Source organism: Heterodontus francisci, chromosome 4 (assembly GCF_036365525.1).
Source record: "Heterodontus francisci isolate sHetFra1 chromosome 4, sHetFra1.hap1, whole genome shotgun sequence".
NCBI lineage: Eukaryota > Metazoa > Chordata > Chondrichthyes > Heterodontiformes > Heterodontidae > Heterodontus > Heterodontus francisci.
The window spans coordinates 22208205-22236045 of record NC_090374.1 but is presented as its reverse complement, the minus strand read 5'-3'; the positions used below and the strand labels follow the sequence as shown (position 1 = coordinate 22236045).

At 44.4% G+C, this 27841-nt stretch overlaps 1 protein-coding gene across 2 annotated transcripts; it reads left to right on the top strand.

Moving 5' to 3' along the window:
- Nucleotides 1–586: 586 nt before the first annotated feature.
- Nucleotides 587–26262, top strand: hpf1 (histone PARylation factor 1). Of its 2 annotated transcripts, XR_010974791.1 has the most exons (9): nucleotides 587–868; nucleotides 6729–6891; nucleotides 8395–8581; nucleotides 9472–9570; nucleotides 11595–11745; nucleotides 15000–15087; nucleotides 18205–18377; nucleotides 23943–24092; nucleotides 25600–25681. XR_010974791.1 is itself a non-coding variant. In XM_068028771.1 (8 exons), the coding sequence occupies exons 1-8, from the start codon at nucleotides 824–826 to the stop codon at nucleotides 25729–25731; spliced, it is 1038 nt and encodes a 345-aa protein (XP_067884872.1). In that variant the 5' UTR covers nucleotides 587–823; the 3' UTR covers nucleotides 25732–26262. The 2 variants fall into 2 exon arrangements, 1 of the variants encoding a protein (XP_067884872.1); XM_068028771.1 differs by lacking the exon at nucleotides 23943–24092 and having other exon boundaries at nucleotides 25600–26262.
- The last annotated feature ends 1579 nt before the right edge of the window (nucleotides 26263–27841 follow it).

The following is a 27841-nucleotide window of genomic DNA, read 5'->3' as shown; positions in this document are numbered from 1 at the left end:
AAAACAGAAAAGGAGACAATAAATGATTTTAAGAGAAAATTTGGATGGACAGTTGAAGGAAATAAACTTGCAGGGCTACAGTGGCTCTACAAGAATAAAGACTATGACACACTCAGCAGGTTTGACAGCATCTGTAGAAAGTGACCTGCTGAATAATTCCAACATTTCTGTTTTTGTTGCGGATTTCCAGCATCTGCAATATTTTGCTTTTTATTTTAGTATTTAATTAGTACTTTCCCCGCTGCCCCTCATAGCAGTAATGTCCTGCTCTGATCTACATATTCATGTTCACTGTGAAGCATTCTTTTTTATATGCTTATCAGAAATCAGACAATTCACTATTAAACCTCAGAGATAATATCAATCACAACAAGGACCACAGCTCAACATGACTGCTCCTGTGGCTGTGCTGCCTGATTGGTTCATGTGACAGTGCTGCCTGATTGATTGATTCGTGTGGTGCTGCTGGCTGGTTGATTGGTTCGTGTGGCGGAGCTGGCTGATTGATTGGTTGTGTGGCAGTGCTGTCTGATTGGTTAGTGTGGCAGGCTGCCTGGTTGGTTCGTGTGGCGGAGCTGGCTGCGTCTTGTCCCTGTGGTGGAGCTGGCCGCGTCCTGTCTCGTTGGCGGAGCTTTGTCGCGTTTTGTCCCTTTGGCGGAGCTTGTCGCGTTTTGTCCCTTTGGCGGAGCTGGCCGCGTCTTGTCCCCGTGGCGGAGCCGATTGCGTCTTGTCCCCATAGCGGAGGGAGCTGGCTGACGGACGGGATCACTGGCTCTCGCTGTTCATTATTTGCCGCGCTGGTGAAATTGGCTTTTGTTTTATCATGGCGGGACGCGGGAAAAGGAAAGCAGCTTGCAAAAGCTCGGAGGTAATGAAAGTGAATTCAGGATTATCTTCAATGGAATGTCTTGTAGCAAAACCCCTATGAATGTAACAAAGTGTCCCAGGGATACAGCAGTAGCTACAGGCTGCAACCTGCTGCAGATACATTGTTACTAAAAACTAATGTTACTAACAATCCTGTCTTATTAAATACTACTGGGACATCTCACTGCAAACCTTTCTCTCTGCAAACATAAAAACCCAGCTTGCAGTTAAATTGAAGCAGACTTTCTGGTTAAATACTGGTTTGGATTGAGTGAAACACTGACCCCCTCAGCATAGGCCTTGCCTGAACTAGTGTGAGGGCTTTATTTTCAGAATATTCTCTGATATTTTCAAATAAAAAGATATGACTTAATTGTGCATACTAAAGGGAAGGATAAAACAAAAGATTTCAGTCGTTTCTGTGAGAGGCTGTTTCTCTACCTATTTAAGATGTGTTTATATCAGTGCAACTTGTTACCTGAAGAATGGTATTTTACAGCACAGAAGGACACCCATCATTCCTATACCAGCTCTTTTGAAAGGGCGATCCAATTTGTCCCACATTATCCTGCTCTTTCCCCATTACCCTGCAATTTGTTTCCTGGAATCTGAAATAATGCACTTTCAGATTCATTCGCTATGATGTTTATAATTTAAGATCACAGCCCTGACGTGGGTGACTGCGTCAGATTCTACCACACTATAACTTCTCTTAGAAAGAAGGACAACTTGTATTTATAGGCTCCTTCCAAACCTGCGACCTCTGCCGCTTTGATGAACGATGGCATGGGAACACTACTCCACTCCGCTCCAATCCACACCATATTTCCTGACTTGGAAATATATCGCCGTTCCTTCACTGTTGCTGGATCAGAATGCTGGAACTCCCTCTCTCACAGCACTGTAGGATTACCTACACCAGCTGGCCTGCTGCGGTTCAAGAAGGTAGCTCACCACCACCTTCTCAAGGGCAATTAGAGATGGGCAACAAACGCTGGGTTTCCCAGCGATGCCCACATTCGCATGAACGAGTGGGGGAAAAAAAAATGATCGTGCCTTTCGTGAGCTCAGGACATCCCAAGGCATTTTACAAATTAAGTGTTGTGGCTGTGCATTGGGATGTGTTATTTGGAGTGGCAGTGCTATGTTTCATTTGGGTGGTTGTCTTTCAAAACCTTAGTGTGTGAGGCCCCTGGGAATGTGTCACTACGTGTAAGGCATTGTCATACCGAAAAGATTTACATCCCAGTTTGCAGCACTTAGAGCCTCACCAGTCATAGCTGAGTACTCTGTGTGCCTCCATCTCTGGCCTCTTGCACATCCCATATTTCCTTTGCTGCACTCTTGTCAGTTGTGTCTTCAGCTGACGAGGTTAATCTCTGCAAATTCCATTTCTAAACCTCTCCACCTCTCTCTTCCTTTAAGATGCTCTTTAAAGCCTCTGTCTTTAGCCAAGCTTTTGGTCACCTGACAGAATATATGTCAGTCATGGCTCAGTTGGTAACATTCTCACCTCTGAGTCAGAAGGTTGTGGCTTCATGATTCGCTGCAGAGACTTGTGCACGAAACTCAAAACTGACACTTCAGTTCAATACTGAGGGGGTGCTGCATTGTTGGAGGTGCTGTCTTTCAGATGAGATGCTAAACTGAGGCCCCCGTCTACCCGCTCGGATGGACTTGTAAGATCCCATGGCACTATTCCAAAAAAGGGCAGGAGAGGACCCTGCCCCCACCCCAGTCTCCTGGCTAATATTTATTCCTCAGTCAACATCACAAAAACAGATTATCTGATTAATATCACATTGCTGTTGTGGGATCTTGCTGAGTACAAACTGACTTTTGTGTTTCCCTACATTACAACAGTGACTACACTTTAAATGTACTTGAGTGGCTGAAAAGTGCTTTGGGATTTACTGAGGTTGCAATATAAATTCAAGTCTTTCTTTCCACTATCTCCTTATGTGGCCCGGTGTCAGAATTTGTTTGATAAGGCTCCCGTGGAGTGCCTTGGGATATTAAAGGTGCTATATAAATGCAAGTTGTTATAAAGGGGCCTAGCTGAAAGGATGAGCCGAGTGTCAACATTATGAGCGGCGGTATTGATATACATATAAACTATAAATATCAAAAGTCGTTTTGATAGGAGTTTTAAAGTAAGAGCTTTAGGCTTAATTACTGGATCTGGGAATTGGCAACACACTGTGATATCTCAGGTGGAAGTTGGAATAAGAAAGCGCTGAGATTTTCAGCTCACCAGGATGGAATGGGAATCAGTGGAGATGAAGTTTCTAGCGTGAGTTGACTTAATGTTTTGAGAAAAATCATGATGTTCTCATTGCTCCATAGAGGGGCTTGGCTGTTAGAATATGAAGAATTTGGGGAGGGTACAGTTGCCAACACTCCAGGACTGCCCTGGAGTTGCCAGGAGTTAAAGACTGTCTCCAGGAGACTGTCACAACTAACCAAGGAGAAAAATATCACCAGGGCAATGAAAAATTGTGCTTTATACAATGTTAGACTGTCTTGTATTGGCTAGGTTTATCCCTCCCCTTTTGTTTTTCAAGAAAGGCGCAACATTTGCAATCCTTTAGTCCTCTGGCACCACCCCCAGATCCAAAGCGAATTGAGAGATTGTGGCCAGAGCCTCTGCAATTTCCACCCTTCCCTCGGTAATCTAGGATGCATCCCATCCGGGCCAGGTGACTTTTCTACTTTGAGGACTGCCAGCCTTTAAGTGCCTCCCCTTTATTTTTATCCTATCCAGTATCACTACTGCCTCTCCTATTACTGTTACATTGGCAGCATCCTTTTCTCGAATGAAGAGAGGTGCAAAGTACTGATTTAGTACATTAGCTCTGCCTCTGCAAAGAAGATTTTCTTTTTGGTACCTAATTGGCCACAACCTTGATTTGACTACCTTTTTACTATTTGTGTTTCCAAAAGATATTTGAGGGTTCCATTTTAGGTTGGCCACTAATTTATCCTCATACTCTTCCTTTGCTCCTCTTATTCCCTTTTTTAATCTCCTCTGTACTTTCTTTATTCAGCTTGGCTCTTCGCTGTAATACAAACCTTACATTTTTCATAACCCTCTCTCTTCTGTCTCATTTAATATCGAATCTTTAGCCATTTAAGGACCTGTAACTTCCTTTCCGCCTCATGTGCATGTGTCTACTCTGTACCCGAGCCACCTCCTCTTTGAAAGCCTCCTTTTATTCAATTTTTTAAATTCGTTCATGGGATGAGGGCATCGCTGGCAAGGCCAGCATTTGTTGCCCATCCCTAATTGCCCTTGAGAAGGTGATAGTGAACCACTTCCTTCAACTGCTGCGGACCATGTGGTATAGGTACACCCACAGTGCTGTTTTGACATTACTGTTTTACCTGACAATATTCGATGCCAGTCTTCGTGGGCCAGATTCCTTTGTAACTCACTGAAGTTTGCCCTCCTCGAGTTAACTGCTCTTGTGCTTGATTGTTCCTTGTCCTTTTCCATAACGGTTTTAAACCTGATGATGTTGTGATCACTCTTCCCCAAATGCTCTCCCATTGCAGCATTTCTTCCTACCACGCTGGTCTGGAAACACACTGATCAAGGAATTCCTCCCCTTCTTCGTCTTTACACTGTTGACTATATTAGGATGACCACAATTCTGTAATTTGCCTGTAAATTTGCTACTCCATCGCACTATTTGGTGGCCTATCGTATATATACCAAGTAGTCTAATAGCTCCTCTATTGTTTCCTAATTATAACCAAATAGATTCTATCTTAGACCCTTCAACTACATAGAGCCATTGAATGATACAACACAGAAAGAGGCCGTTTGTCCCATCGTGTCTATGCTGGCTCTTTGGTAGAGCTATCCAATTAATCCCACTCTTCTATTTCTTCATAGCCCTGTAAAAAGCATTTCCTTCAAGTATTTATTCAATTCTCTTCTGAATGTAACGACTGAATTTGCTTTCATTTCAGGCAGTGCAGTCCAGATCATAACTCGCTGTGTTTTTTTAAAAAAAAGAAAACAAAAGGTTTTTCATGTTGCCTCTTTTTTTTTTGCCAATCACCTTAAATCTTTACCCTCTGGTTACCGACCCTTCTGATAATGGAAACAGTATTTCCTTATATACACTATCAAAACCATTCATGAATTTGAACACCTCTATCAAATCACTGCTTAACCATCTCTGCTGTAAGGAGAATAACTAAATAATCTCTCTCCAGTGCTCTAATAGTTTCTTTGAGTAATACTGCTTGTTATGAAAGAGCTTCCACTTTTTGTTAAATTTTGAAGACTTGTGTTTTAAAACTGAAAAGGATTCCATGGAATTTTTTTATTACAAGGGTCACTGAGAGGTTATTTGAAAGCAACATTTACTGGAAGTCACCTGTCTTAAGTTAAGTACCCAGCGAGGACTTTTTGACCTGGGAAAGATGTTTACAGAGAAGTGACAGGTCAGGATTTATAGGAGCTAGGAGGCTTAACTCTTGAGATATTGTTTTGGTTTCACTTTGGACTGTCATTTGGACAATGTTTTGGAAAGGAGTTTAAAAATCAACCTACCAAGGACAAAACCCCAGCTCAGCCTTTTCCATCTCTTTGAAAAGTCTGCCAGCTTTTCCATCACTTTGAGAAGCTTTTCGAAGCGAGTGTAAGAAATAGAGGAACTGATGCTGCATTTCTCCTGAAAAGCCTGCCAGAAACCCCTGTTGCCACATATCTCCTGGAAAGCCTGCCAAACTGATCTTCAACATTGCTTGAAAAGAATTGTTCTATAAAGGTTCCAGTGACAGCCTTCTATGTGTATTTGGGACACCAGAATAAAGGGACAACTGACATCTTTCCATATTTTTTTTTCTTCAAGAACTAGCAAGTATTTGGCCGAAGTATTTTTTTTGTCTTATTCACAGAACTTTAAAGAGAAAATCTCTTTATTTTTCGGTTAACCTATGTGTGCGTGTGTGTGAGTGAGGGGCTAAGGTAAAAGGGAACTTTCATATTTCAATCTGTGTGCTAATGTTTTGCTTTGGTTCTGATTAAATCTTGTTTCATAATAAACTGATAATTTTGTTTACTAAAGAAACCTGGTTGATGTATTCTGGAATAGAGTACATAATTGACTGTATCGGTAACTGGGTAAACATTTAAATGTATGTTGTGACCTGTGTAGAAATTGAACACTCCTCCCACCTCAATCGTAACATGCTACACACTGGCTCCTTTTCTCCCTCTCTATCTTATCTGAAAACCTTGTAGCCAAGAATATTAAGGTCCCAAATGTCCCCTGTTTTGAACCAGATCTTTGTTATTGCCACTATGTCATGGTCCTGTGTGGTGACTTATGTCTGCAGCTCACCAACCTTGTTTGCCACACTCCATGCATTTAGGTACATGCACTCCAAACCCAAACTGCCTGTCATTTACCTTCTGCCTGGTTCTACCTATCTTGCACTATTCAGTACTCCAGTGCTATTTGCCTCTTCCAGTCCTCTTTGCACCTTATTTCTCCACTCTAATGTTTCATTCTGGTGCCCGATTCCCATGCTACATTAGTTTAAACTCTCCCCCGCGGCACTAGATAACTTTCCCGCGAGGACGTTGGTAGCGCCCCTGTTGAGGCGCAGCCTGTTAATTGTATACAGGTCCCTCCTGTTCGAGAATTGGTTCCAAAGACCCAGGAATCTGAAGTCCTCTGATACATTTTGCATTTTGTAATTTTAATCCATTCTCCTTTGTCACGTACTCCAATTCTAAAGAACTGATCCAGTGCTTTGAATATACTGTAGTGTAACTGCTTAAATTCATTTAGTTTGCAGCCCCTGACATGGATTAAATTTTTCTTTTTGTGATTTGCCCTCAGTGTAAGAACCCAGTAGAAGAGGATAGTAAGAAGAACCGAGGAGAGAAATCCAGCGTTCCTGAATTGCGACAGGAAGTTCAGGGTCTCTACAGGCTCCCGATGCCGGAAGACTTTTATCATTTCTGGGAATTCTGCGAGGAGCTAAATCCAGGGAATCCGTGCGGTATGTGTCACCCATCCCTCCCCTGCCAGACCTTTCCTGTTTAGTGTCCATGACGCAGATGGAGAGACATCGCAGAGAGCTGGCTGTGCAAGAGAAAGGTCAAGTGTGAGAGAGAGATCACCTGAAGCTGCTTCCCCACCGCCTCCACCCCCCCCCCCCTCCACTCCCACTCCCCAAACTCACATTCACTCTAGTACTCTTAAATACCTCTGGCCCAGCACCCAATTCCCTTTCCAATTCACAAAATTCTGTATCTCTACCTTTGTAAAACATTTTTTAAAAATTCATTCTCGAGATGTGAACGTTGCTGTATGTTCCTCACTCATCCTCATGTAATTGTCCAATTCCCTTTCAAAATTATTTATGCAATCAGCTTCCAGCCCCTTTTCATGTAGCTCATACCAGATGGTGCCAACTCTAGTGAACAAGACCCACTCGCCAGAGGGAATAGTTTTTCTCTAATTGAAATCTCTCATCATCTTAAAATCCTCTTTCAGATCATCTCTTATTGCAGGCCATTTATCACGCTTTCTTTTGCTGTAGAACTTCTTTCTAATTTACCTCTCTATCCTCTTGGGTGGACGTAAGTGATTCCCATTGACACTACTTGAAGAGCCTTCTCCTGGTCCCCTGGCTGGCGTTTATCACTTAACTATACGAACTGTGCTGACCTCAGTTGGTGACTGGAGGGGTGACTAATTAAAGGGCTGAGGGGCTCAATTGTAACGAAGGGTGAACAATTGGATAGAACCCCCTCTGTTGAGCTCTTTATTCTCCCGTGCCTCGCCCTCCTACCCCTAGTCCTTTCCCCCCCAGTCTGGCTGGAAGTATGCATGTGAGTGAGGTTGTGCTTTCATCTGATGCCCCAAGCAGCTGAATAGCCTGTTAACACTGGCTGTTGAGCTGAATGTTGAGCACTTTGGACAAAATGAAAGAAAGACTTGCATTTCTACAGCCTCTTTCACGACCATAGGGCATCCCAAAGTGTTTTTCAGCCATTGAAGTACTTTTTTGATGTGCAGTCACTGTGGTTATGTAGGAAATGCAGCAACCAATTTTATGCACAGCAAGGTCCTACAAACAGCAAAGACCAGACAATCTATTTTTTAGTGATGCTGGTTGAGGGATAAATATTGGTCAAGAGAGTCCTCTGCTTTCTTTGAAATAGTGTTGTGGGATCTTTTACCTTCACCTGAGAGGGTAGACGGGCCTTGACGCAACACCTCATGTGAAAGTCGGCACCTCCACAGTGCGGCACTCCCTCAGTACTGCAGCTGGAGTGTTGGCCTTGATTTTCATGCTCAACTCCTGGAGTTGGACTTGAACCCAGAACCTTCTAACTCGGGAGCGAACTGAGGCACAGCTGACAACAAATAAGGAGGCATCAAGCTCACTCACACACTGAGGTTAATGTCTTCAGGGGTGGATGATGGAAGGGGGACAAGTAGTTTAAGTGGAAGGATTACGTTTCATCAGACCTAAATTGCTGCTTTTTTTATATAGAGGCACTGAAGTCGAGCCTTGGACTGCGCCTCGTTGGGCCTTGTGATATTTTAGCAGGAAAACACAAAGGAACAAAAAACCCAGAGCCTAATTACCTGCTACACTGGAGGTACTTCTACGACCCCCCGGAATTTCAGACCGTCATCAATGGAGACTCCAAAACTCAGTATCACCTTGGCTATTTCAGGTAATCATGGCACAGAAATATTTCTGACAGTGGGGGTGGGGGTGAATAGTCCTACTCACGATGTGATTGGACTGGCTCAGCCTAGTCACTGAAAGATCTGAGATTCAAAAAATAAACAAACCGTTCTTGGGTTGTGGGTGTCACTGGCAAGGCCAGCATTTATAGCCCTTCCCTAATTGCCCTTGAGAAGGTGATGGTGAGCCACCTTCTTGAACCGCTGCAGCACATGGTGTGGGAACAACCACAGTGCTGTTAGGTAGGGAGTTCCAGGATTTTGACCCAGTGACAGTGAAGGAACGATGATATAGTTCCAAGTCAGGATGGTGTGTGGCTTGCAGGTGGTGGTGTTCCCATGCCTCTGCTGCCCTTGTCTGGTAAAGGTCGTGGGTTTTGGAAGGCACTGTCGAAGGAGCCTTTTGGGAGGGAGTGAATGTTTAAAGTGACGGATGGGGTGCCAATCAAGCAGGCTGTTTTGTGCTGGGTGGTGGTGGAGTTGCACTCGTCCAGGCAAGTGCAGAGTATTCCATCACATTCAGTGGCGCAGTGGTTAGCACCGCAGCCTCACAGCTCCAGCGACCCGGTCTCAGTTCTGGGTACTGCCTGTGTGGAGTTTGCAAGTTCTCCCTGTGACCGCGTGGGTTTCCGCCGGGTGCTCCGGTTTCCTCCCACAGCCAAAGACTTGCAGGTTGATAGGTAAATTGGCCATTGTAAATTGCCCCTAGTGTAGGTAGGTGGTAGGAGAATGGTGGGGATGTGGTAAGGAATATGGGATTAATGTAGGATTAGTGTAAATGGGTGGTTGTTGGTCGTCACAGACTCGGTGGGCCGAAGGGCCTGTTTCAGTGTTGTATCTCTCTATTCCTGTGACTGTTTGTATGTGGTGTTTACAGGGATACTCCAGATGAATTGCCAGTGTTTGTAGGTGCGAATGAGGCAAAGAATGGCTGCTCGGTAGTTCAGATGGGAGACAATCTGTTTAGTGCAGTAAAGTAAGTATGTTTCAGTTCCTTTGGGGCTGCAAGTGCTGATGCAAAAAAAAATAAGGATGGATCATGGAGCGCGGTGAGAATTTAGTTCAAGGAACAGAATGTAACAACTTCTTGGCTCTGGGCAGTACTCTCACCTCAAAGTCAGAAGATAAGTTCAAGTCCCACTCCAGAGAAGTGATCACAAAATTAAGGCTGACACTCCAGTGCAGTACTGAGGGAACACTGCATGGTCAGAGGTGCCGTCTTTCAAATGATTAATCTAAGGCCCTGTCTGTCCCCACGGGTGGACTTAAAAGATCCTATAACACTATTTCAGAGAGCAGGAATGGGGGTTGGGGTGGGGGGTTCTCCCCAGTGTTCTGGCCAATATTTATCCCTCAACCAACATTATTAAAACTGGTTATTTGTCACATTGCTGTTCATGGGACCTTTCTATGTACAAATTGTAGGGCTAGTGGGAAAAATGGTGTAGAGGTGGATGATCAGCCATGATCTATTTAAATGGCGGAGCAGGCTTGATGGGCTGAATGGCCTACTCCTGCTCCTATTTCCTATGATCCTAAATTGGCTGCTGAGTTTGCTACATGGTGACTACACTTCAGAAGCACTTTGGGATCTCCTGAGATCAGAAAAGACTCTATATAAATGCAAGTTCGTCTTTTTTTGAAGGAGTGATGCATTTTTCCAGTTGCCAGCCTTCAAACAGGCCATCCGAGCGCAGAATCTCACGACATTCCCAAGTCTCCAAACCGAACTATTAAACAAATCTGTGCAAGTAGAGCCTCTTCTTACCTAATATGGAGTAAATACTTGTTTTTTGTCCCCTCTGCCAACTACATATGAACATGCTCTACTTGCCCAAGTGCAGATAGGACCTAGGTTGATACAACTAGTTAAGAGTCAGCCACTTTGGTGTGGGATTGGAGTTACATATAGGCCAGACCGAGTAAGGTTGACAGATTTCCAACCCTAAAGGATATTAATGAATCAGTTGGGTTTTTATGATAGCTTCATGGTCCTAATACCAGCTTTTTATTTCCAGCCTTTTGGAACTGCATTCACATTCTCAAACTGGTGGGATTTGAACATATGTTCTCTGGATTATTAACGCAGTCCTCTGGATTATTAATTAACTGCTACCCTACTGCATTGGTATTTTGAGAAACACTTTTATCATTAATCATTTTTTTTCTCTTCACTTTTGGTTGGAACCTACCTAACCAAAATGGCATTGTAACTCATTTCACTGTGGGGCTAGTTCTGTGGCTGTTGTGACGTTTCTGGCCATGAACTTTTGTGGGGAGACTGCGGGGGATGCTCTCCCAGTCTAATCAGATCTCTAGAGGGAGACTCCTCAAGGGAAATGGCATGAAGTGCTGAAATTGGCCATTTGCACTGTCTCCCTCTTTGTTCTGGTACTTTTTTGTTTCTTTCATGGGATGTGGGCATCACTGGCAAGGCCAGCATTTGTTGCCCATCCCTAATTGCCCTTGTTAACTGAGTGGCTTGCTAGGCCATTTCAGAGGGCAGTTAAGAGTCAACCCCATTGCTGTGGGTCTGGAGTTACATGTAGGCCAGACCAGGTAAGGACGGCAGATTTCCTTCCCTGAAGGACATTAGTGAACCAGATGGGTTTTTACAACAATCAATGATAGTTTCATGGCACCATTAGTGAGATGATCTTTCAATTCCAGATTTTTATTAGTTAATTGCATTTAATTAATTAATTAATTGAATTTAAATGCCTCCGATTGCCAGGGTGGGATTTGAACCCGTGTCCCCAGGGCATTAGCCGGATCCTCTGGCATACTAGTTCAGTGATATTACCACTATATCATTGCCTCCCCATCATGGAATTTCAGAGCCTCTGTTCTATTTTCAGCCTCCTTTAGCTTTTGTCTTTATGGAGTAGTGGGGGTGGGGAGCGGCGGGGTGGTACTGAATGAAATTCTAGTAGAATGTTGAGCTGTTTTTTCCTTTTGTTTTTCTTCTCCCTCCCATCGCATTGCACTTTTGGTTTTCAGCTTACTTTTATCCAGAAGACTGAAGGAAATAAGTAATAAAAGTCAGAGCAGTGTTTTGAAAGAGCTCGAGACCAAACTGACTGCGGTAGCGAAGAAATTAGGTTATTCCCTAGAACATAAAACTAAAGAAATGAAACAAAGGGATAGGAAGGTAAGCTCTTGTACCGTACTTCCAGAACATTCCCTGGATGTAATTAGTGTGGCATTGCATTTCTGGTTTCTGATTATTTGTGACTTCCAATGGTAACTGAGCACCTTCCTTCTGTAATTCACTGTCTGGAAACTTTGAGGGTGAAATTCAGCTGTTGCAGGAGGCACTGAACAGGTGTTAGGGAATTGGCCAACCATTATACTCTCGGCCTGATTTCCCTTTCCACTCACTTCAATTGAACGCTGATCTTCTAATCATCTTCAAAGTTCTGCCACCAAAGTTGGACTTCACCCGCATATAATTTTCCCTTCGCCCCACCATAACCCCATTCTTGCCTTTTATCCTCTCCAGTTTTTCTGTCTCCTCTCCCATTCTGTCCAGGAGACTATCACCCTGCTTCTCTGCATTGTTGCTGTCTAGTATCTGCGGTAAATGGTCATCCATCGTGTGCGAGCCTGCATGATGAATGACTGAGTGAGTGCAGCACTGTCAGAGGTGCTGCCTTTTTAAGCCATGGCCCCATCTAACCTCCTCGGTTGGACATGAAAGATCTTGCGGCACCATTTTGAAGTAGAGCAGGATACCCTGGCCAATATTTATCCCTCAACAAACATCACTAAAAACACAGATTATCTGATCACTGAAGAGTGTCTGCAGAGACTCATCAACAGGTTTGCAGCTGCCTGCAATGAATTTGGCCTAACCATCAGCCTCAAGAAAACGAACATCAGAACAGGACAGGACATCAGAAATGCTCCATCCATCAATATCGGCGACCACGCTCTGGAAGTGGTTCAAGAGTTCATCTACCTAGGCTCAACTATCACCAGTAACCTGTCTCTCGATGCAGAAATCAACAAGCGCATGGGAAAGGCATCCGCTGCTATGTCCAGACTGGCCAAGAGGGTGTGGGAAAATGGTGCGCTGACACGGAACACAAATGTCTGAGTGTATCAAGCCTGTGTCCTCAGTACCTTGCTCTACGGCAGCGAGGCCTGGACAACGTATGTCAGCCAAGAGCGACGTCTCAACTCATTCCATCTTCACTGCCTCCGGAGAATCCTTCGCATCAGGTGGCAGGACCGTATCTCCAACGCAGAAGTCCTCGAGGCAGCCAACATCCCCAGGATATACACCCTACTGAGCCAGCGGTGCTTCAGATGGCTTGGCCATGTGAGCCGCAGGGAAGATGGCAGGATCCCCAAGGACGCATTGTACAGCGAGCTCGTCACTGGTATCAGACCCACCGGCCGTCCATGTCTCCGCTTTAAAGACGTCTGCAAATGTGACATGAAGTCCTGTGATATTGACCACAAGTCGTGGGAGCCAGTTGCCAGTGATCACCAGAGCTGGCGGGCAGCCATAAAGGCGGGGCTAAAGAGTGGCAAGTCGAAGAGACTTAGCTGTTGGCAGGAAAAAAGACAGAAGCGCAAGGAGAGAGCCAACTGTGTAACAGCCCCGACAACCAATTTTATCTGCAGTGACTGTGGAAGAGTCTGTCACTCTAGAATTGGCCTTAAGAGCCACTCCAGGCGCTGCTTCACAAACCACTGACCACCTCTAGGCGCTTACCCATTGTCTCTCGATACAAGGGGGCCAAAGAAAGAAAGTAGATCTGGTCATTATCACATTGCTGTTTTTGGGAGCTTGCTGTGCACAAATTGGCTGCTACTTTCCTCCATTACGACAGTATGGGTGCTTTTCAGAAGTATTTAATTAGTTGGAAAACGCTTTTGGGACATGTCCTTTGGGCAGACTGTTAATTACTGGGCACAGAACAGGTGATGGAAAGAGGTCGTGACCTCAAAGCCAAGCTCGATCCTTTCCTCAGCCAAGGTTCAGACACGTGCTTTCCTTCGAGAGGTTTTTGGACAGCAGTCGGGAAGCGCAGCCCATTTTTCTTTTCTCTAACCCGAGGGCGCTGATTCCAATTTAACCTTATAATACTCCCATATCTGCACACCATCTTGTTGAAGCAAGTCTTTGTAAGATTTGGAGGGGAAGGGAAGGAAGTCAGAACAACTCTGCGGATGTCTGCTACTCTTTTATGTTTCTATAAAAGATCCCACCATGGGTTCTGAGTGACACTTTTTCCTTAAGGAAATGCACACAGTTGCATATAAAATGTGACTTTGTTATTGGTGTGTTATTTGATCAGAAATATATTATTGGAAATTGACCATTGTACTGATCACAATAAGTCAGTGGATGTAAGGCCAGTAACAATATACCATGAAAAATTGTGGTTGTACGTCACTTTTAAAGCTGTAAAATCTTATTGCTATTAATTGACAGAGGTTTGAAGTCAGTATTTACTTAACAGCTGCTTCTCTTAAGTAAACACTTGGATGAATTTGTACAGATGTCAAATAAAAACTATGTGAAATCTACAGCATCCGAACAGGCCATTCGCCTCAACTCGCCACGAGCCTTTTCCCACTGTAATTATCTGACTCAGTATCCCTCTGTTCCCTTCTCCCTTAAGTCTGCAGAACACTGCAGGCATCCAGTTTTCTTATGTTCTTTTAGAATTTGATGTGTGACACGACAACTTTTGTGAAATACTTGGAATTGTGCATATAAGCTGTTGCACAGCAGATGTCCCATTCTGTTAACAGTGTGAACCAATCTTTTTAATTGACCTGGAGCCTGAAATTTACAAAATATTTTACAACAGCTTCTGATCTGGAGAGTTTGTATGTAGCTGCAGTTGTCTGGATTTACTTGTGAAGGGCAGTGGGTATAAAAAGGCAGTCTGAGTTAGCAGCAAGCACAGTGCAGCTGTGCTTCAGACCCCAAATTACTCAGGAGCAATGTTAAGAGAGAGATTCAGTAGTTTTTGAATGTGCTGTATATCTCCATGACTCTATAAATATTATGTGAATATAATGTACATTACCCTCTGACTCCATAGCACAAAAATCTGCTGCTTTTGTTTTGACAGGTTAGTGATGATCAAAGAGCACATTACTATCAGGCATATATTTCACTAACCCTTGAATCGCTACCATTCCTCGTATGTGCAGTTACTAAAGGTTGTTAGCTTTCCGGTCTGTGACTTTAATATTTTTCTAATCTGACTAAGAATCCCATCATATTCTGTCAGTGCATCAAGATGCAGTCAATATTTGTGCAATGGATGAATGGCTTGCAGTTAAACGTTTAGCTAAATGTTAATACGTTGTTTCAGAATCATTTTTTCTAATTTTTTGCTTTCACCATTGCAGAATATTTCATCTATCTTTTATTTCTAGGTTGCCACCAGAACTTTTCATGGTGCGGGTTTGGTTGTCCCGATAGATAGAACTGGTGTCGGTTACAGAGAGCTTCCTGAGACAGATGGTATGTTTGTATTATTCTTTACTCTCCTTTGTTTATCAAAACCTAAAAACGTAGTAGCGTCAAACGTTACAAATAAATTACAATAGAAAGCCGTTGAATGTTTTTTTTTCTTCCCTTTGTTAACTTTTGGAGTTCAGAATCAATTTGGTTGACTTCAGCTCCCTTGCAAAGAGTAATGGACTAGCAACCCAGAGTTTGTGAAGGCATACCCCACTGTGGCATGCAACGACTCAGAGTCATAGTCATTATGGCACAGAAAGAGACCATTCAGCCCACTGAGTCCATGGCAGCTCTCTGTAGCGCAATCCAATCAGTCCCATTCCCCCACTCTATCCCCCTAGACCTGTGAGTTTATTTCGCTCAAGTGCCCATTCAATTTCCTTTTTGAAACCAGAACTGCAATACTCTAGAGCTCAGCTTCTACCACCTGTGCAGGTAGAAAGCTCCAGGTCATTATCACTCGCCGTGTTTTCAACCCCACTACATCTCTTGCCCAAAACTTTCATTCTGTGCCCCCTAGTTCTTGTACCATCAGCTAATGGGAACAGCTTTTCTTTGTCTATCTAGACCTGTCATAATCTTGTACACCTCTATCAGATCTCCCCACAATCTCCTTTGCTCTAAGAACAACAACCCAGGTTCTCCAACCTAACCTTTAACCTTGTAGCTAAAACCCCCCATCCTTAGAATCATTCTGGTAAATCTCCTGTGCACCCTCTCAAGGACTCTCACATCCTTCCTAAAGTGTGGTGACCAGAACTGGATGCAGTACTCTAGAGCTTTATAAAGGTTCAGCATAATTTTCCTGCTTTTGTAATCAATATCTCTAATTATGCAGCCCAAGATCCCATACGTTTTGCTAATTATTCTCTCAATATGACCTGCCACTTTCAAAGATCTATTCACATGAACCCCCAGGTCCCTCTGTCCCTATACACTCTTTGGAACTGTGCCATTAGGTGTATATTGCCTCTCTCCTTATCTCTTCTGCCAAAATGCACCACCTCACACTTCTCTGTATTAAATTCCATCTGCCACTTGTCTGCCCACTCTGCTAGCCTATCTATGTCCAAATGCATTCGATTGGTATCATCCTCACTGGTTGCTACTCTTCCAAGTTTGGTATCATTGTCAATTTTTGTCATTTTACTCTGTATTCCAATATCCATTTATATATATATCAAAAAAAAGCAGTGGTCTTAACACTGACCCTTGGGGAATACCACTGTCGACCATCCTCCTGTTAATTTGTGGACTGGCGCCAGAAAATAAAAGTGTAGAAGATTCCAGATTGTGGTGAAAAAACCTGACTAACATCCTTCAGGGGTGGGAACCTGCTGGACTACACATGACAGCAGTCCCACACAGTGGTTGAGACTAAATATCCTCCTACTGAGTTCTTCATTAGTACAGATGATCGCTACTGGAGGGGGAATGGGGAGCGGTGGGAAAAGGTTTGCAGCCGTTCATGAAGGTAATCCCTCTCACCTTCTTGGGGCGACTAGAGATGGGCAATAATTTCATACTTGCTAAATGTACATGCACCATGCCTGAACTCCAAAGGTTAAATTACACAAACAAGGGTTGTAATTCCCTGGAATTTAGAAAGTTATAGAATGATTTGATTGAGGTTATCAAGATGTTAAGGGGTTCAGATAGGGTAGATTGGGAGAAACTATTTCTGACTGTTGGGGAGTCTAGGACCTGGGGCATTGTCTAAAACTTAAGAGCCAGGCATTTCAGGAGTGAAATTAGGAAACACTTCTTCACGCAAAAATGTGTTAGAAGTTTGGAATTCTCTTCTTCAAACAGCAATTGATGCCACATCAGTCTGTTAATTTTGAAACTGAGGTTGATAGAATTTTGTTAGCCAAAGGTATCAAAGGATATGGGGTAAAGGCGGGTTTATGATCTCGTTGAATGTCGGAACAGGCTTGAGGGGCTAAAAGGCCTCTTTCTTTTCAGCCCGAGAACAAATTACATTTTTTTAAAAAAGTGAAGTTCCATTATCTGCACTCCTGGTTATTTGCTGGAATGTTTCCCAAAACAAGGATTTGATGAGACATGGGGTATTGCATAACTCACATGTACCAATCTCTCCCTGTCCTCCTACTTGTGTCTAGAGAATTGTTGCAGTTTACTGTGAGGGAATTTCTGTTATCCACTAGGAGGGCCCCTCGGTGATGGCTGATAATGTAGCTTCTACTTTATTTTCATCACCCCAAGACTAGATTAGGGCACAATCACGACAACATGATCCTTGGCGTACTGAATTATGAGAGGAGTCTGTGGTCCAGCATCTTTTTTTTTTGTCTGATTGGCCTCTGTGAAGCACCTTGGGTCATTTTTCTATGTTTAAAGGTGTTATATAAATGCAAGTTGTTGCAGATCTTTTTGCTCTTTCCACGTCCACCGCCCACCTTCATAGCCACCCAGGTTGAAATCAGCTAAGTCAGCAGAGAGTGGGGAATTGGACCTGGGATCTTCCGGGTCTGTCTAGGTAACTCCTTGCTGAACTATCAGGAGAGTCCCTGTAATTCAGCCCCTTCTATTTACCTTATTCTTCACAGTATTAGGCAATGTAAAGGATTTACTGGTAATGTATTGTGACGCCAACCATGGTTCAGTGGTTCTCTCCTCCAAGTCAGAAGGTTGTGGGTTCAAGCACCACTCCAGAGACTTGAGCTGACACTCCTTTATTGAAGGTGCTATCATTAAGCTGAGGCCCCATCTGCCCTCTCAGGTGAATGTAAAAAATCCACCTGCACTATTTTGAAGGGGAGTTTTCCCTGGTGTCCTGGCTAATATTTATCCCTCAACCGATATTATTAAAACAGATTATTTGGTCATTATCACATTGTTGTTTGTGGGATCTTCTTGTGTGCACATTGGCTGCCATGTTTCCTACATTACAACATTGACTACACTTCTAAAATGCTTCATTGGCTGTAAAGCGTTTTGGGACATTCTGAGGTCGTGAAAGGCGCTATATGAATATAAATCTTTCTCAATTACCTTTAGATGAAGTACAGGAACAATGTGTCACATGCACATAATTTTACTTCCATCCTCTGGGTAGAATAAATAATCAGTGTCTTTTATTTCAATAAACAATAGGAAGTCTTAAAAAGATCTGCAAAGCAATTGTAGAAGCTCCGACTGATGAAGCCCGGATTAAAGCTTTTGCCCCAATCCAAGAAATAATAACCTATGTTCAGTTTGCAAATGACGAGTGCGACTATGGAATGGGTTATGAACTGGGAATTGACCTCTTCTGTTATGGATCACACGTGAGTAGACGCAGATGGGTTTCAGCATTGTTTTTAACTGCCTGAAAATCGAATACATAGGTATAGGAGCCAGTGGTAGCTCAGCTGCTTAAGAGTAGTTCAGGACGACCCCTGCCCCCCACACCTTGGTCCTTGTTCAGTTAGCTTCTCTGGTGGGATGGCTAAAGCATATGTGTGCATATCCCAACAGGCTTCTGCGGCAGCACGACCCAAATCTGTGACCTGATTAGGGGAGGTGGTGGCGTAGTGGTATTATCACTGGACTAGTAATCCAGAGACCGAGGGTATTGATCTGGGGACATGGGTTCGAATCCCACCACAGCAGAAGGTGGAATTTGAATTTAATTAATAAATCTGGAAATAAAATCTAGTCTACTGATTGCCATGAAACCATTGGTGATTGTTGTAAAAACCCATCTGGTTCACTAATGTCCTTTAGGGAAGGAAATCTGCTGTCCTTACCTGGTCTGGGCTACATATGACTCCAGACCCACAGCAATGTGGTTAACTCTTACATGCCCTCTGAAATGGCCTAGCAAGCCACTCAGTTGTACCTGACCGCTACGAAGTCAATAAAAAGGAATGAAACCTGACGGACCGCCTGGCATCGACCTAGGCACCGGAAATGACAATGGCAAACCCAGCCCTGTCGACCCTGCAAAGTCCTCCATACCAACATCTGGGGGCTTGTGCCAAAGTTGGGAGAGCTGTCCCACAGACTAGTCAAGCAACAGCCTGACATAGTCATACTCACAGAATCATACCTTACAGACAATGTCCCAGACTCTGCAATCACTATCCCTGGGTATGTCCTCCCACCGGCAGAACAGACCCAGCAGAGGTGGCGGGACAGTTGTCTGTAGTAGGGAGGGAGTTGCCCTGGGAGTCCTCAACATCAACTCTGGACCCCATGAAGTCTCATTGCATCAGGTCAAACATGGGCAAGGTAATCTCCTACTGATTACCACCTACCGCTCTCCCTCAGCTGATGAGTCAGTACTCCTCCATGTTGAACACCACTTGGAGGAAGCACTGAGGGTGGCAAGGGCACAAAATGTACTCTGGGTGGGGGACTTCAATGTCCATCACCAAGAGTGGCTCGGTAGCACCAGTACTGACCGAGCTGGCCGAGTCCTAAAGGACATACTGCTAAACTGGGTCTGCGGCAGGTGGTGGTGGAACCAACACAAGGGAAAAACATACTTGACCTCGTCCTCACCAATCTGCCTGCCGCAGATGCATCTGTCCATGACTGCATTGGTAGGAGTGACCACCGCACAGTCCTTGTGGAGACGAAGTCCCGCCTTCACATTGAGGATATCATCCATCGTGTTGTTTGGCACTACCACCGTGCTAGATTTCGAACAGATCGAGCAATGCAAAACTGGGCATCCATGAGGCGCTGTTGGCCATCAGCAGCAGCAGAATTGTACTCAACCACGATCTGTAAACTCATGGCCCGGCATATCCCGCACTCTACCATTACCATCAAACCAGGAGACCAAACCTGGTTCAATGAAGAGTGCAGGAGGGCATGCCAGGAGCAGCACCAGGCATACCTCAAAATGAGGTGTCAAACTGGTGAAGCTACAACCCAGGACTACTGCATAAGCAGCATGCAATGGACAGAGCTAAGCGATCCCATAACCAATGGATCAGATCTAAGCTCTGCAGTCCTGCCACATCCAGCCGTGAATGGTGGTGGACAATTAAACAACTAACTGGAGGAGGTGGCTCCACAAATATCCCCATCCTCAATGATGGGGGAGCCCAGCACATCAGTGCGAAAGATAAGACAGAAGAACTTGCAACAATCTTCAGCCAGAAGTGCCTAGTTGATGATCCATCTCGGCCCCCTCTTGAAGTCCCCAACATCAGGGCGGCGCAGTGGTTAGCACCGCAGCCTCACAGCTCCAGCAACCCGGGTTCAATTCTGGGTACTGCCTGTGTGGAGTTTGCAAGTTCTCCCTGTGTCTGCGTGGGTTTCCTCTGGGTGCTCCGGTTTCCTCCCACATTGCCGGAATATTGTCAGGACACATAGCCTTTGCAGTATCCAGTGCCTTCAGTCGTTTCTTGATAACACGCGGAGTGAATCGAATTGGCTGAAGACTGGCATTAGTGATTTTAGAGATACAGCACTGAAACAGGCCCTTCGGCCCACCGAGTCTGTGCCGACCATCAGCCACCCATTTATACTAATCCTACACTAATCCCATATTCCTACCACATCCCCACCTGTCCCTATATTTCCCTGCCACCTACCTATACTAAGGGCAATTTATAATGGCCAATTAACCTATCAACCTGCAAGTCTTTGGCATGTGGGAGGAAACCGGAGCACCCGGAGGAAACCCACGGAGACACAGGGAGAACTTGCAAACTCCGCACAGGCAGAACACAGAATTGAACCCGGGTCGCTGGAGCTGTGAGGCTGCAGTGCTAACCACTGCGCCACTGTGCCACACAAGTGCCAGGCAGTGACCATCTCCAACAAGAGAGAATGTAACCATCTCCCCTTGACATTCAAAGGTATTACCATTGCTGATTCCCCCACTATCAACATCCTAGGGGCTACCATTGACCAGAAACTGAATGGGAGTAGCCATATAAATACCATGGCTACAAGAGCAGGTCAGAGGCTAGGAATCCTGCGGTGAGTAACTCACCTCCTGACTCCCCAAAGCCTGTCTGCCATTTGCAAGGCACAAGTCAGGAGTGTGATGGAATATTCTCCACTTGCCTGGATGGGTGCAGCTCCAACAACACTCAAGAAGCACAACACCATCCAGGACAAAGCAGCCCCCTTGATTGGCACCCCATCTACAAACATTCACTCCCTCCACCACCGATGCACAGTGGCAGCAGTGTGTACCATTTACAAGATGCACTGCAGCAACGCACCAAGGCTCCTGAGACAGCACCTTCCAAACCCGTGATCTCTACCACCTCGAAGAACAAGAGCAGCAGATGCATGGGAACATCACCACCTGCAAGTTCCCGTCCAAGTCACACACCATCCTGACTTCGAACTATATCGCCGTTCCTTCACTGTCGCTGGGTCAAAATCCTGGAACTCCCTTCCTACCTCACATGGACTGCAGCGGTTCAAGAAGGCAGCTCACCACCACCTTCTCAAGGGCAATTAGGGATGGGCAATAAATGCTGGCATAGCCGATGACGCCCACATCCCTTGAATGAATTAAAAAAAACCTGCACCACCTGTAAGATCAGCAGGTTCCCCTCCAAGTCACACATCATCCTGACTTGCACATATATCACCTATTCCTGCATTGTTGACGGGTCAAAATCCTGGAACTCCTTCCCTAACAGCAATGTGGGAGACTTCAGAGGTTCAAGGAGGTCCACCACCACCTTCTCAAGGGAAACTCTGGCGAGGCAGTAAATGCCGACCTTGCCAGTGATGCTGATATTCCAAAAACTAAATACAAAATCAGCTGAAATTTTGATTTTTTGCATGCTAGTCTATTATACTGAGCAATTTGGGGGCCGGTTCTTGGAGACTCTCAACCCAAACTGTCCCACCTCACACCCACTCACCATTTAGGGCAACATGCCCAACTGACGAGCTCATTTCTCCATCCCAACTCCCCATGACTTCACTAATCCCAGGTTCTGAGATCAAACAAGCTGTCTCAGTCTCTTGATCTTGCATTGCTTGCATTGCATTCGTGCCAAGACGCCTGGGCGTACTGTAAGATGTCGTCCTGCAAGATGTCATCCTGCATCTCTCCCAAGCACTATGCCATCAAATTGTATAGTGATTGCATGTGAAATGTACAAAAGTAATTGGAACATAAGAAACATAAGGAATAGGAGCAGGAGTAGACCATACTGCCCCTCGCACCTGCTCTGCCATTCAGTACGATCATGGCTGATCTTCTGCCTCAACTCCACTTTCTTGCCCACTCCCCATATCCCTTGATTCCCTGAAAGACCAAAAATCTATCAGAGCCTGAAACAGACTAAATGATGGAGCCTGCACGATCCTCTGGGGGAGAGAATTCCAAAGATTTACAACCCTCTGTGTGAAGAAATTTCACACCTTAGTCTTAAATGATTGACCCTTATCCTGAGATTGTGCTCCTGTATTCTAAATTCCCCAGCTAGGGGAAACAACCGCTCAATGTCTATCCTGACAAACCCCCTTAGAATCTTGAATGTTTCAAATGAGATCACCTCTCATTCTTCTAAACTCCAGAGAGTGTAGGCCTTATTGACTCGGCCTCTCAACACAGGAACCAATCTAATGAACCATCACTGTACTGCCTCCAAGGCAACACCATCCTTCCTTAGATATAGAGACCAAAACTAAATACAGTACTCTCAGGCTCTGGTAAGACCACACATGTACAATGTAGCAAGATGTACTCCAGTCCCCTTGCAATAAAGGCCAGTATGCCATTTGCCTTCCTAATTGCTGCTGCACCTACATGCTTACGTTGTGTTCTATGTACCGGTAACACCAAAGTCTCTTCGAACATCAACATTTAAAAGTTTCATGCATTTTTAAAAAAATTCTACTTTTTGATTCTTACTACCAAAGTAATTAATCTATACTTCCCCACATTATACTTGTTATGACCAGGTGAGCAAAGTGTCTAGGGGTCTTTGGCTGTCTTTACCTGGTCTTATTGTAACAGAGTTTAATTTTAAACACACTGTTTTGAGCGCCCCTTTTTGTGAATCCGTATTCACAGTTTCCAATTATAAGGCAAAGAACTGAGCACACACAGGCTTTCTTTGGTTTAAAGCAGAAAGAGGAGATTTATTACAACCTTAAACTTAACCTCTAATACGGTTCATGTCTACGGACATACGATGCGCTCAGGCTAGCATGCACACGCGATATAAACATGCAGATAGGGATAGAAAAGAGCACAAGAAAAGATAAGTATAAGAGTTAGAGGCAATATCTTGTTACTGTTTCTTGACCTCACTGTGGTCCTTGATTGAAGCTATTGTCTTGCGATTCGTTGGAGCCCAGTAATCTTCTTAAAACTTTATTCACGTGGAAAACCCTTCTCTCTTTGAGTTTCACGTGTTTTCACGAGATTCAGTTCCATGGGAAGAGATGAAGGCAGGCAGACAAGAGAGGCTGTAATTCTTGCTTCAGTTCCAGAAGAGATGTTTACTCCACGAGCACACGGCTTTGTCTCAGTTCAAATCCCTTTGTTTGGGAGTTCAAATTCAAAAAGCTCCCGGGGTGCTCAGCAGGTTAGTCATGTGACTAGCTCCTTATATGGAACAGTCTCTTCAACACCCTTGGTTGGAGGTTCAAATTTCTCTGTCACAGCCGGTCAGCCATGTGACCAAAACTGGTCTGATCACTTCTGTGTATTGGAGGAACAGGGATTGGCTCCCTTTGTTTCCACATTGTCTTGTGTTAGGCAAATGTCCTTCCAGTCAGAGATTGCAATTTTTAAAGTTTTAGTGTTCATCTGGCAAAATAATGTGTGCCTCAGTCTTAGCAGGTAGGGTTTGCCTGACATACTCTATCTGTCATCTTGTTTCCCATTCACTTAACCTGTGTATATCTTTTTGCAGCCACTTTGATGTCCTCCTCACAGCTTATATTCCCACCTAGCTTTGTATCATCAGAAAACTTGGATACATTACTCTTAGCTGTTTACAACCTATATTAATGACTTGGACAGAGACCGAGGCCCCAGCACTGATCCTTGCGGCACTCCACTGGTAACTTTAAAATGTCACATTTATCCCTACTTGCTACTTCCTGCCCATTAACCAATCCTCCATCCATGCGAATATACTACCCTCTATTCCATGAGCCCTCAACTATTGTATTATCCTTTTGTTTGGCATCTTATCACATGCTGTGTAACCCTGAGTTAGAAAGGCAAAAGACTGTTCAGGGTTTCTGCTTTCATTGATGTCCAGAGCCAAGCTTGGCGAAGGAGGTTGGATGAGTACACCATTGGATAGTCTAGCATAATCCGCACAGAATTCCACTCTGCAGTGCTGGGTTACCCTCAGCAGTGCTGCTTAAATTGATCAGTTGCCAAGCTACTTAAGCTGTGGCATAATCACAGGTAATTTTATGAAGATGATATTACTCCCAGTGGAAAACATTGGCAGTTGTACAAGGTGAAATTTCAGCATTAAGTCACACAATAGGATTACTCATATCGTGGAAGGGAGTGTGGGAAATAGAAGTGGATGACATACTCAGAAGAATTTTAAGAGGTCTGTTTCTTTGCCAGCAATGGCCATCTTGAAGCAGAAAGAGTCTAACCACCTCCCTTTGACATTCAATGGTATTACCATTGTCAGATGGTCCACCATCAACATTCTGGGAGTCAATGACCAGAAACTTAACTGGACCAGCCACATAAATACTGTGGCTATAAGAGCAGGTCAGATGTTGAGTATTCTGCACAGAGTGACTCACCTCCTAATTCCCCAAAGCCTACACACTGTCTGCAAAACACAAGTCAGGAGTGACGGAATACTCTCCACTTGCTTGGATGGTTGTAGCTCCAACAACACTCCAGAAGCTCGATACCATCCAGGAGAAAGCAGCCTGCTTGATTGGCAGCTCATCCACCATCAGCGTGCACTGGCTGTAATGTGTAACATTTACAAGATGCTCTGCAGCAACTCTCCAAAGCTTCTTCAGCAGCACCTTCCAAACCCATGACTGCCTAGGACAAGGTAGCAAGCGCATGGGAACACCACCGCTAAGTTCCTTTCCACATCACGCATCCTGACTTGGAAATATGTCACATTCCTTCATCGTTGCTGGGTCAAAATGCTGGAATTCCCTATGTAACAGAACTGTGGGTGTACCTTCACCACCCGGACTGCAGCAGTTCAAAGAAGTAGCTCAGCACCACCTTCTCAAGGGAAATTAGGGATGGGCAATAAATGGCCAGCAATGTCCACATCCCATGAATGAAAGGTTAAAAAAAAAGCTCCACTGCAGGATTTGAGCACACAATCTAGGCTGCCACACGCTGATTGTGTCCTATGCTGGAGGTGCCGTCTCTCAGATGAACTGCACCCTTCCCCCCACCTCAACAGTAACCGCACTTCCAAATAAATCACTATCTGGGAAGGGGTTTGTGACATTTGAGAGATATGAAGTATCTTTTTTATTAAAAAAACTTTTACTTTATTTCAAATATTGAACAACTTACAGGTGCTTTGACTCTTCCACAAATGTACTTTCTTCTCCTTACAGTACTTTCACAAAGTGGTGCAGCAGTTATTACCTCTAGCCTACAAGCTCCTGAAGAGACACCTGTTCGCTGAGATTACTGAGGTTCATTTGGCCAACAGAAATTGGGATGATCTGGACCAACTGAAGTCTTGAATTTACAAACTTACTGCGTAAGCTAGAATGTTATGTCTGAGTTATATTCTGTTTGTTTTGAAGAATGAATGAATGTTTTTTTTCTACAATAAAGATCCTTTGGTGTTGCTTAATAGTTTGGGGCTGGCTGGTTGAAAAAGGCTAGTACTGAGTTCTGCAACTTTATCATCTACGGCACACATGCACTAATGCACAAAATTTCCCCGAAAGAATATTTACTGGCTTCAAACAAATTGTACTTAGATGTCATTAATCTTTTCCTACATATCCTCCAAACCCTGCAAGCATTTAACAAAAAATAATGACAATTACAGTAAAATATCAATTTTCCGATCCAAGCCAGGGTGAGCTGGAGCTTGAATCCCACTATCTGTTAACAGGAGTGGGCTGGTTTTATTTCTAGTCACCCTGGGTTTATCCAGTTCTGCTTTGACAGCAGAATTAAATAATCACTCATTGCATACTTTTTTTTTTACAGAAAATTAGGGCTGCATTAATGGTGTCAAACCAGCTTGTACTTAACAAGGAGCAAGATGGGTTTTTTTTGGGGGGGGGGGGGAGGTGGGGGAGGGGCAGGGAGGTGGTTCAAATGAATTGCTTACATTATGCTACGCATGTTCCCACGGTGACGGTGATGCTCTGCTGTTGATGCTTTGGTGAATCATCCTCCATGCCTTAACATTTCGAAAAGCCTTTGACAGGGCCACCATATACTTTGGAACAAGTTACCATCTTATGGCTTCCCACTATGATATTGGGTTTCTTAGTGTTTCTGTGAGTGTAGGGTTATCCGTCAAACTTTTATTAAATGCATTAAATTAGGATTTTGTCAGAAATTGGATTATTTTCTCCACTCTGCTCCTCCTGTGCGCATTTGCTGCTGTACATTTATCCCAATCTCCTGGCTAATATTAATCACAAACAGATTATCTGGTCATTATCACTTTGCTGGTTATGGTACCTTGCTGTGCACAAATTGGCTGCATGCTTCCAATATTACGTCAGTGATTATACTTCAGAAGTATTTTAATGGCGCTATATAAATGCAAGTCTTTCCAGTTTTCATGTTCTGCGCCAGTCTAACCAGCACCAATCACTTTTTTGAAGGCTCCACTCAGTTCTTATATTTTTTGCTTCATCAATACTTCACTTAAAATGGAGTGTACACATGTTCTCCATTGTCAAAACTGCCTCCAAGGAACCCTCTTTCCACTTTCATAGCAAACAACTCTTTTCTGAACAGCTGTTAATTCCTATCTCCCTATAAAGCCCAATTTACAAACGACAATGGCAAACTCAGCCCTGTCAATCCTGCAAATTCCTCCTTACTGACATCTGGGGGCTTGTGCCAAAGTTGGGAGATCCGTCCCACAGACTAGCCAAGCAACAGCCTGACTTGGTCATATTCACGGAATCATACCTTGCAGACAATGACCAAGACACTGCCATCACCATCCCCAGGTATGTCCTGTCCCACCAGCAGGACAGACCCAGCAGAGGTGGCGGCACAGTGGTATAGTCGGGAGTTGTCCTGCAAGTCCTCAACATCGACTCCAGACCCCATGAAGTCTCACGACATCAGGTCAAACGTGGGCAAGGAAACCTGCTGAATACCACCTACTGCTCCCCCTCAGCTGATGACTCAGTACTCTTCCATATTGAACAACACTTGGAGGAAGTACTGAGGGTGGCAAGGGCACAGAATGTACCATGGGTAGGGACTTCAATGTCCATCACCAAGAGAGGCTGGGTAGCACCACTACTGACCAAAGGATATAGCTGCTAGACTAGGTCTGCGGCAGGTGGTGAAGGAACCAACAAGAGGGAAAAATATACTTGACCGCGTCCTCACCAATCTGCCTGCTGCAGATGCATCTGTCCATGACAGTATTGGTAGGAGTGACCACTGCACAGTCCTTGTGGAGACGAAATCCCGTCTTCACATTGAGGATACCTTCCATCATGTTGTATGGTACTACCACCCTGCTAAATGGGATCGATTTTGAACAGATCTAGCAATGCAAAACTGGGCAACCATAAGGCGCTGTGGGCCGTCAGCAGCAGCAGAACTGTACTCAATTACAATCTGTAACCTCGTGGCCCGGCATAT

Excerpts from the sequence above, each read along its gene's own strand:
- hpf1 (XM_068028771.1), top strand. The coding sequence starts at position 824 with ATGGCGGGACGCGGGAAAAGGAAAGCAGCTTGCAAAAGCTCGGAG. Across the intron at positions 15,088-18,204 it reads AGAGCTTCCTGAGACAGATG|GAAGTCTTAAAAAGATCTGC; the intron begins GTATGTTTGTAT and ends AATAAACAATAG. Across the intron at positions 18,378-25,599 it reads TCTTCTGTTATGGATCACAC|TACTTTCACAAAGTGGTGCA; the intron begins GTGAGTAGACGC and ends TTCTCCTTACAG.